At 36.7% G+C, this 11233-nt stretch overlaps 1 protein-coding gene across 3 annotated transcripts in view; it reads left to right on the top strand.

The window, feature by feature from the left end:
- The window catches only part of LOC106870339 (uncharacterized), a 164102-nt gene that overhangs the window by 11949 nt on the left and 140920 nt on the right, over positions 1–11233 (top strand). For all 3 annotated transcript variants that reach the window (XM_052966375.1, XM_052966373.1, XM_052966374.1), the window contains exons 2-5: positions 4047–4222; positions 7614–7686; positions 9072–9182; positions 9371–9495. In XM_052966375.1, the coding sequence (XP_052822335.1) occupies positions 4080–4222; positions 7614–7686; positions 9072–9182; positions 9371–9495 (452 nt within the window). In that variant the 5' untranslated portion in view covers positions 4047–4079. The remainder of the gene's footprint in view (positions 1–4046; positions 4223–7613; positions 7687–9071; positions 9183–9370; positions 9496–11233) is intronic.

The raw sequence follows: 11233 nt of genomic DNA, 5'->3' as shown, positions 1-11233 counted from the left end.
ATCCTCGTGGCTGGCCCGACCCGGAAAACACTAGAAATAGCAGCTGCTTCTACCAACACCTAGACAATCGCTTGGCACGTCCTCTCCTCACAACAACCCCGTTTGAAAAGGGCACAAAATCCCGATCGAGGCTCCCTCGGCCCTTCTTCCTCTTCCAGTCAGCTCACCGTTCCGGTCAGTTCATGGTTCCGGTCAGAGGTCAGCTCCCCAGTTGCTGACGTCATACCACAAAATGATTAAAAGCATAATAGTCGTTACAGCGGCGAAAGTAAAGAATACGTACACCTGGTGTTTAGGGTTTGGATTAGGGTGTAAAGACCGAACATACGACCAGGAGAGGTGACGAGGAATGGCTCCTTTAGCACATCGCACGGTCGATACAAGGGTTTAGGGGTTAGGGTTTTTGTTACGCCGAAAATGGGTAGTGTACATATTCTTTACCTCCGCCGCATTATCCAATGTATGTTTTCTTTCTTCTTTAAGGTATCAAAGTGTGATTTGGCTGTTATTTTTAGCCAATCAAGTAACTTCATAGAGACTCCCCTCTTTGGTTCAAATAGACTGAAGCGTGATGGTAGTCTGTTTCAATGGAGTCTCAAATTTCTAGTTAATTAATCTTATACATTAGTCTGTCTTTTACTTGTTTCAGTCATTTGACTGCGGTCATACTGGGGCACAGCTTTGAAGGGTTTTAATTGAGAAAATTGACCTCAGGACTTATTTTTTCTAAGCCTTGTACTTTATTCCGTCGATCTCTTTTGCTGAAAGTTAAGAGGATATAAACACACCAGCACTGGTTGTCAAGCGGTGGTAGGGGACACAGACACACACACACGTTAAAAACATAGTAAATGCACAGACGAACGGAAAACAGACACAGAAGGTCCCCAATTCCTTATCAGTTAGCCAGTGGGTCAAATGCAATTTTGTACTTTTAACGATAATATTGCTGCTGGGAATATGGGACCAAGAACCGACAAACAATACATGAATAACAAGTGATACAGAAGTGGACGTACGAAAATGAATAAATGTAATTCAAGACGAGATCATTAGTGGATGGACAAGGAACAAAAAAAGAAATAAACAAACAGAATGTAGCCTTAGGACTAGATGAAGGCGAAGTATGGGTAATGCTAAGAAGGAAATCGTAAAGGACTGGAAATAAGGGCAACAGGCAGTGAAACAGGTTGATGTGGAGACCAGAGAAATTATGACCGATTGCTTCAACAGCTGATGTAAAAAGAGAAAAAGAAAAAAGGCTGACCACAGGTTATGTGTCAGTAGCGAGCAGAGGAGAAAAAGAATGAGAGAGAGAGAGAGAAAAAAAGGAGAAAGAAGAAAGGCTAGAAATAGAAGTTGCACGAATATATAAACAGCTTACTGTACATAAAACCAAGGGTGTGTTGCATTCTGTTAATAAATACCATATTTTGTGGCATATAAGACGCAGGTTTTTTTTTCCAAAATTTGACTCTCAAATTTTCTGTGTGTCCTGCATGGACACACAGCTTTGGACCTTGTTTAACAATACAAACAACTCAAACAACTTCCAAATGAATATAATGGTATATTACGCTGTAGACAATATGTACAGACTTTGTACATTCTACGTGTACTCATTCCATAACCCCACACCCCGTAATTACCAGTACTGGGGTCCATGATTCTCTGTGATGCTTTGTTGAATACATCTGGAGAGACACTGCTCAATGCACTTAACAGTAATTATGTTTATTTTCTGCTTAATCTCAGCACTACACACTAGCTTTTCTCTTTCCTTAATCATTGTGGCTTTATTCACAATTAACACTGAGAGCAATACTTATGAGTAAAATGGGCTCATAATACCGTAATCAAAGTTTGCCCACTGTATCATGCACTTACCATCTTTGCTTACCAAACCAAAACAATGTAAGTGGCACTGCCACCGAGCGATTTGGAAACTAATGTGCACCATTGGCATGGATTTTGAACTTGCCTTCAGTTGCTTACAACTGTACTGGAAACCAGACATTTTTCTGTATGATAATTTTTGAAACTACCAGAATGCCATAAGCTAAACATGGAATGTTCCATAAATGACTGTGATGATTTGTTAAACTACTGGCTGTTGTGAGGCAAACCACTCATTATCATAGCTGTTTACAGATTTCAAACCAGTAACCATTATTATATATCCTGCATCAAGTAACAGTATCGTATAAATAAAACAAATTTTCAATGAAGCACAAAATACTTCAATTCTATCTAACACCTAAACAAACAACAGAACAATTATCTCTACATTATAACCATCTCACAGACATTCTTTGTTTTGTTTTGGTAGTACTGACTGAGTCTGACACCAACAAAGTGCATGTCCAGTTGCAGTGAGCAGCCAACCAAAGCCAACGACATCAACAGTTTGAACACGGACCTCCTTTGGGTAGCACATTGAATTCCCTATCTGTTCAATCAGAATTACAGTAAATATCAGTAACATATAGTGGGGCAAATATTATCATTCAGTGAAGTGAACAAACATCTATAGATTACCATATGGTAATAGTATATAACAGTACTTTTTGCCCCACTTAATTTTCAGAATATCAGTACCCTTATAGAATGGAGTTGCAGAAAAGGCATAGTTACACTATTGAATACAAATAGCAAGTGATAGAATATGCCAAGGAACATAGTAACAGAGTGGCTGCTAGACATTTTGGACCACCTCTAATGGCAAGAATAGTATGGATGTGATGAAAACAGGAGGATGAACTGCGACAGACTAAAAAACGGAAACATGACCTGTGGAAACCAAATGCAAAATGGCCTGAACTTGAAAATGGGTTGAAAACCTGGGTTGCAGATAACCGGAACAAAAGTATAGTTGTGTCAAGTAAAGTCATAATTTTTCAAGCTAAAGTTATGGCAGCTGCAAGAGGTCATTATGATTTCAGTGGCTGTGCAAGCTGGTCTTTTTGTTTCATGAAAAGAAGCAGATTGGCTATACATATAAATCAAGGATAGCCAGAAGAAAATGCCAGAAGAATATGAAAACAAGATACTGGAATTTCACCAATTTGTGATATGTGCAACATAACGCTGCAAATATAGACGAGGTGCCACTGATATTTGATGTTCCCTCAAGCAGGACTGTAGATACTAAAGGTAGCAAAACAGTTTCTGTTAAAACAACAAGACATGAAAAACACACTACACCATAGTATTGGCTTGTTGTGCAGATGGCATGAAGCTACTACCACTTTTAATATTTAAAAGAAAAACACTTCCAAAGGGTTGTTTTCCATCAGGAGCTGTTACTCACATTTACCCTAAGGGGTGGACAGACAAAAATGTTATCAAGTTATGGTTAGATAAAGTATGGTCAGGACATCCTGGTGCTTTACGCAAAACACCATCCCTTCTTGTCTGGGACCAATTTCGTGCACTCACAACTGTGAGTACAGTAAGGAGGATAAAAAATTTAAATAGCTGTCATACCTGGTGGATTGACTTTCCCATTACAACCTCTTGATGTTTCATTAAACAAGCCTTTCATGGACCAGATTAGAAAGGAGTGGGATAACTGGATGCAGGTCCTGCAACATAAACTGGCATCAACAGGCAATATGAAAAGGCCTAGTTCAAAAATGTATAGTAAATGCACAAACAAAAAACAGACACAGAATGGCAAGTTAAAAGAAACAGAAAATGTACAGACGAATGGAAAACAGACACAGAAGGTCCCCAGTTCCTCATCAGTTATATATACATTGGGCTTTTTTCAGTTTCTGTCTACCAAATCCACTCACAGGCCTGAGGCTATAGTAGAAGGCACTTGCCCAAGGTGCCATGCAGTGGAAGTGAACCTGAAACCATGTGGTTGGGAAGCAAACTTCTTACCACACAGCCATGCCTGTGCTAACCTTCAACTGCAAATCCCTATTTGGAAACATGAAGTTATTTCACCATGTTGACTGTGAAGAAAATGTTTGATATAAACCACAGCAATTATATGTTTCTTATTTAATGTCTCTTTTTATCTCTAACTTCTATTATAGATTTACTCTGAGAAATCATTCTATATTGCCATCATGAATTTGGCTGGTTACTATGTTATTTCTGGAAGTGAGAATGTACATTCTCTAGAGAAACAGCTGCAAGCCAGCATACTTGAACTTACAGAGGAATTGGAAGAACAGAATTTACTTACAAATAAAGAAACCAGAATAATTAGGTTGGTATTTGATTATCTTTGTGTGTTATTATAAACAGCCAGTATGGAAGATGGACATTAAAAGATGATGATGGTGATGGTGGTGGTTATGATGATGGCGATGGTGATGATGATGTTGATATTATGTAGTTTACTTTTGTTTTTTCTGTATCAGTCATTTGGAAATAAGCACATCCAATCTGAAATAAAATTTAAGGGATCATATTTGATTTAAAATTGAACCATAAATTGTTGTTGGTAATTCCAAAAGAGCCTAAAATGAAGTTATTTAGTTATTGTTTGAGTACTGTAACCAAATTATTGATGGATTTTTTCATCTTTTTCTAGTTTATAATCATCCTCATGGTATTGATGGCAATGTTAAGAGAAGCATGAAGGCAATGAGCTGGCAGAAACATTAGCATGCTCAGCAAAATGCTTGGTGGCATTTCTTTCATCTTTACATTCTGAGTTCAAATTCTGCTTTGGTTGGCTTTACTTTTCATCCTTCCAGGGTCAATACCAGTTGAGTATTGGGATCGATATAATCGACTTAACCTCTCTACTGAAATTTCTGACTTTGTGCCACAAATTTGAAACAAACATTAGGAGAAGCAAAAATATGGCTACTTTACCATTCTATTACTATTCCTTTTAAATAAGTCATAAAGCATACCGCTTGCACTGTTCTCCTCCTTGATCTAGGACCTGTCTGCATACTACATATGGCTGGACAGCAACAGACAGATAAAAGCAGGCCATACCTTGGTTTGTTACTATGGAAACAGGCTGACTGTGGATTTTGACTGACTAAAATTACCCAGCATTTGCAAACAACTTTTTTGTTTCCATAATTAGTATACAAAACTACATTAATACACTAAATTTGAAATCAATTAGAACAAAATTAAAGGAATTGAAAAGTAAAAGCCAAACAGAAAAGATCTTAATGTTGTTTAGTCACATGTTATACCATCTTCTTTTCAGATTTAGTGTAAATAGGATACTCAACAAAGGAAATATGCAGGGTGCTGCTGATAGGGTGTTATTTGAGGGATATTTGGCTGCTATTTCTAGCACATCAACTCATTGTATAGAGCAGTCATGGACAGTCTGTAGCCCACAAAACTTTCTGTTTGGTATACCTAACGAAAAATTACCATCTAAAAAGTCCACATGAGACATAGCTCATGTGCACCACTTCTTTCAAAAAGGTTGCTTATGCATGATATAGATGCTCCCTATATGGCTCATGCCCTTTAGTGTTTGTATGGAGTGAAGTTTAAGAATTTGTGACTGTTGCATTCAAATGAATAAGCACCATTAAATCACTGGTATTGTGTTGCTGATTCATTACTGCAGTAGGTGAATTAACTTACTTGTTCATATAAAAGAGTGTTTATCTCTGCACATGACTACATAGGTACCAAGAATGATTAGCAAAAGCATGGTATATGTTATATTCGTTTGTGAATCATGGCTGTGTTATTTTCTACATATAATAAAGATTCAGTAATCATAGTATGCCTGGTACTATATTGTTCTTGTTTAGTCCTATTTCAGACCTGACAAAACAAACCTAAAATTAAAGGTATATAGTAGGACAGAGGCAGATGTACTAACAGAACATCTACATTTAATATTCACATCAACATTCAATTGTCTATATTTCCAGTTGAAATGGATGACCAGTGACAATAGTTGTTTTTCTCTCTACCACATTCAGTTTGTACCTGAGCTAATAATACCAACTGTACGATATTTACAAACTTCAACCATATTAACAGCCAAAACAATGGGAAAACAGAAGTGATAGAAATAATGGCCAAATATCCTTCAAATTACACTGTACTATCTTAAAAATGGAAGCAGAACATCCAGATTTAAGTAGGGAAAAAAATTAGAGATTTTCCAGACATGATCATTTCATTGTTGTCATCATCATCGTCATTTTTGTCATTGTTATCATCATCATCATCGTCATTTAACAACCACTTTCCATGCCAGCATGGGTAGGATGGTTTGACAGGAACCAGCGAGCTGCAAGTCTGCAGTGAGTTCCAATGTCATCTTTGGCATGGTTCCTGTGGCTGGATGCCCTTCCTAATGCCAACCACTTTACAGAGTGTACTAGCTGCTTTTTTCATGCCACCAGCATTATTGAAGTTGCCATGTAACTCGCAAGATAGACAAGAACAGACAAAAAGAAAAGGAGAAAACTCCCACTGCTAAGAGGAAATATTTGAGAAGGAAGGTAGAAGTTGGTGGCTTTATTCCAGGTGATAGAAAGCTAAAGTATGATAGAGGGAAAGCACAGGTATCTGGTTATGGAGGAGATATATGGTTAAAGAAGGTAAAAGAAAGGTGGTGATGAGGTGCTAAAACAAACTCTTAAGTAACAAGAGGTGGCTCATGGAAAGGGATGAGAGATTGGATGTTTTCATAAGAGTGTGAAGAGGGACTAAACAGGTAGAGGTAGAGGTTAATGTAGTGAATGATGAACAAGGGTGGTGGTGCAGATGATGGGAAATACCAGTATGTAGAGGATTAAGGTGGGAGATGTAGGAGTGGTTCAGGAAGTGGAATACAGCAGAAAGTAGTGGAGTGATATGCAAAGTGTAGGAGTTGTGGAGTGAGAAATATAGGGATACATTAGGGGCTATAATATGTGGATCATGATGGTAGATATGGGAGGGTGTTGAAAATGGTAGCAGATAAGAGAGGTGTTTAGAAGTAGAAGGGAGAAAAAGCAGTGGTTGAAGGTACAGAACAGAGGTGATTGGTTGACATAGTATGGGTGGGGATGATGAAGAATGAAAGTAGTTTGGGGATAGGGGTAGAGACCATTTAGGAGAGGATGTAATGTGTGCAACACTGCTCTCAGGTGAACACAGCAGGAACAGAGTGCATCTAGGACCACATCATTTAATGTGTCTTTCCTTTCTTCAAGATGGTACAATGTAATTTGAGGCATATTTGGTCATTTTTTCTATCATTTCTATGTTTTCCCATTGACTTGGCTGTTAATATAGTGAAGCCTGTTAATATCATGCAGTTGACATTATTAGTTTAGGTACAAAGGTGATGAACTCGCAGAATTGTTACGTGCCAGGCAAAATACTTAGCAACATTTCATTCATCTGTACATTCTGAGTTCAAATTCTGCTAAGGTTGACTTTGTCTTTCATCCTTTCTGGGTCAATAAAATAAGTACCAGTTGAGCACTGGAGTCAATGTAATCAACTTACCCAATCCCTGAAATTGCTGGCCTTATACCTAAATTTGAAACCATTATTAATTTAGGTACAACCTGAATGTGGTAGAGATAAAAACAATCATTAATTGTCATTAGTTGTTCCTTTCAACTTGAATTATAGATGACTCAGTCTATCCATTTTCTGTTTATCATCAGTTCTGTGCCATTTCCACGAGACCTTAATTATTATCGGAAAGAAAGGAAGAGAATGATTGAACGTACTTTGCAGGTAAAAATTCATTTTTTTCACTCACTTCATACACAATTCTATTAATTTAGATTTTACTGAAAAATGGTATCAATGTATAATTAGTTTATATAATCAAAGTAAACAACTTCAATTTAAAACTAGTGTGATGTGCGTGTAATAGTGATGCATAGGTATTGTGAATAAGGGATCTATTGTAATTAAGGGAGACTTGGGTGTGTGCTTAAGAAGTTCCCTTAGCAACTGCATAGTTTCAGGTTCAATCCCACTGTGTGGCACCTAGGGCAAGTGTCTTCTATTGTAGCCCCAGGCTGGTTATTGCCTTGTAAGTGAATTTGGCAAACAGAAATTGTGTGGAAATCTATCATGTGTGTGTGTGTGTGTGTGTGCGTGCATGCGTGTGTGTGTGTGTGTGCGTGCATGCGTGTGTGTGTGTGTGTGTGTGTTTGTGTGTGTGTTTCTGTTTGTCCCCCACCACCACTTGATAACCATTGTTGGTTTGTTTATAGCCCCCCATAACTAGGTGGTTCAGCAAAAGAGATTGATAGATTAAGTATCAGATTTTTAAAAAAATAAGTACTGGGGTCTATTTATTCAATTAAACCCTTCAAGGCAATGCCCCCCAGCACAGCCTCACTCCAAAGACTGAAACAAGTAAAAGATAATTGATTAAGACATAACATAAATTTTAGAGGGAGAGCCAAAGTAAAAGGATTTGAGAAATGCTATGGCTTCTAAAATGCATGGAAAGGAGTTTTTATTCCACTTGTCTCTGAAAACACAGAGTCACTGGATCATTTGACAAGAAAATGCCAACAAAAATCAGTTTCTACAGCTCAGCAATTTTACTGAGTACAAAATGTAGACATTTGCATGCACACATGCAGAGTGACAGACAGACAGATTCTGCTGCATAATTCCCATCTCCCAAATTCAACTCAGGTCTCTAGTAAACATTTACTCTTGCTAAAAGTGTACTGTGTATTTGGATTGAACCTAGAACCACATGGTTGCAAAGGGTGCTTCTTAATCACACAGCTATGTCTTTCTGAACTTCAGGGAATAAGACATCACTGATTCATGAATACAAGATATAACTGAGTAGAGATTCTGTGCAATGTTTATCTATCCAATCCATTTTAGTATGGAAGCACAAACACATGCTTCTGAGAAATGTATTCAAGAAAAAGCCTGACAGGCAAGACTTCACTCAAAAATATGTTACAAATACTAGCCCAAAACATTAAAAAAAACCAGAAAATTTCTGAAATTGAAGTCACAATTTATCTTTTGCAACTGATTAAATATTTGCTGCCTCTTGCATTTTCCCTAAGGTATTTGCCACCAGATAGCATCTTGTTATCATTAAATTTTGTTAGTAAATTTAGATTGTATTTACTTTACAGGTTAGCTCTGCTAAAAAACTGGTTAATGTCGCTGATGTGCTAAAGGAAACTTTGGTTATTGCTGAAAAGTTTGAATACACAGCAGAAAGTCTGCCTCTTCTTATTCATCAAGTAAATGTATTTTACTAAATATTCTTATTTATGAGATAAATGTATAAAATTCATTGTTAATGTAACTAAAAAAACAAATTTCTTCGCTTAAATAATCGTATTTATTTAATTGAATTTTTTTAAAATTTAGATTGTTTAATTCTCTTGTTTAGTAATTTTTATATTTCTTTAATCCACTGGGATTCTAGCATTTCACAGACCGTATCTACCAACTTGTACAAGCAAAACATCAACATTTAATGCGCTGGAAACGTTTCTGTCAAACCACTAAAGACATTGAAAACTGTTATCCTGAATACAGAGAGAAAATGAAGTAAACTTGAAGTTATTTAACCTTTTTCCCCACCCTACCTTATACTGTAAATTTTATAGGGTAAAGTAAAAATATACAAGTAGGTGCTGAAAAGTGCTTGGCTTTAGGTAAAAGAAAATACAGAAGGATTATTTCATTGTGATTTTATTTAACATATTCCTCTCTCAGATTCACACATTTATTGTAGTGGTCCTTCTGTTTTTCTAAGTCCTGTAAAAGAACTCGAAAGGTTGGGTCACCAACCTAGCCTATCACAAAACTCTTAAGGCCAGGAACTTTTCAGCAGTACCCGTATAACACTTACATTCCTGAGAGAAGAAGCCAAAATAAACTTGAGTTTGTTCTGTGTTATTGTATTTTCCTGCATACAAGTAACTGCAGTGTATAATGTAAACATGTAGTGTAAACATTCAAACATTGTCACTATCCTTCCAATCCTGCTGCATTTCCCATGGAATTTTTGATCCCCCAAAATCATCTTCATGTATAAGTTGACCTACCTTTTATGGCTGTAAATTTTGGTTTGGAAAATTTGACTTGTATGCCAGAAAATACGGGATGTAAAGTTTATGCTTGTTTATTTCATTGGTAACATCTGTTCAAAGGCTTCACCTTCTAGAAATAATGGTTAAATTTGTTGAAATCATTCCCAAGCATTGTGTAAGAAGGACACATTAGGTAATGTGGTCCCTAGATATACTATCTGAAAGCAAGAGATGGCTGTAGCTGGAAGGCTTAACAAAACTCCTGTTGTAGCTGAATCTTTTTTCTTTTTTGCTATGGGTACGTTCTTACCTATCAACCTACTTTTTTTCAGTTTTTATAAGTTATTAACTGGCTATTCCATTTGTAGTTGCCTTTACACACACAACCCCCCCCCCTCACACACACACACACACTTCGTGACACATAAAAGGCACCCTTGCTGGTAACAAGTGAAGGGTACCCACTACACTTTGTGGAGTGGCTGGTTTTAGAAAGGGCATCCAGCAATAGAAACGAAGTCAAAACAACTGGAGCCTGATGCAGTTCTCTGGCTTACCAGTTCCAGTTAAACCATCTAACCCAGGAGTCAGAGAACTTTTTTAACCAATTTCCTCAAATATATTTATTTACGCCAACATTACTCCCTTGGTTTGAAAGGAAGAAAAATCATAGATTCTTTGAATTCAAAAGGTTTATTGAATCTATTTATATGGAGAATACAGTTATAGATATAAAAAGTATAAAACAAATGCAATAAAATAAATTAGTATCCTCATTATGAAACAAAAGGATTTTTCTGGAAACCTTTTCACTTCAGGTTTTGGGAAAATGATGTTTCATTTTAATTACAATCATCAAAATTGGGACATTTTGACATCTGAGTAATTTGGATACAGTCTCTGTGTTCCAATTGATTACTCTGCTTTGTTTTTATGTTCACTAGAGTGGAAAATCCTTGTTTTCAAAGGTAGGTTGTTGCAGAAGGCAACAACTTTTTTTACTGTCTCCTCATGCCAGAAGAAAAATTTCTGTCATAACAAGGAACACGTTTTTTGTATGATTTTACTAATGAGTCCTCATTACCCCGCAAAATTTCATTTTTACCCCACTTAGGGTAATTTACTCCAGTTTACCAATTATTCCAGTTTGCCAACCCCTGGTCTAACCCATGCCAGTATCGAAAACAGATGCTAAATGATGATGATAACAATGACAATATATATATATATATATATATATATATATATATATA

This window comes from Octopus bimaculoides, chromosome 3 (genome assembly GCF_001194135.2).
Source record: "Octopus bimaculoides isolate UCB-OBI-ISO-001 chromosome 3, ASM119413v2, whole genome shotgun sequence".
NCBI classification, from domain to species: domain Eukaryota; kingdom Metazoa; phylum Mollusca; class Cephalopoda; order Octopoda; family Octopodidae; genus Octopus; species Octopus bimaculoides.
The sequence above is the reverse complement of the archived record's forward strand: the minus strand, read 5'-3'. Positions and strand labels throughout refer to the sequence as shown.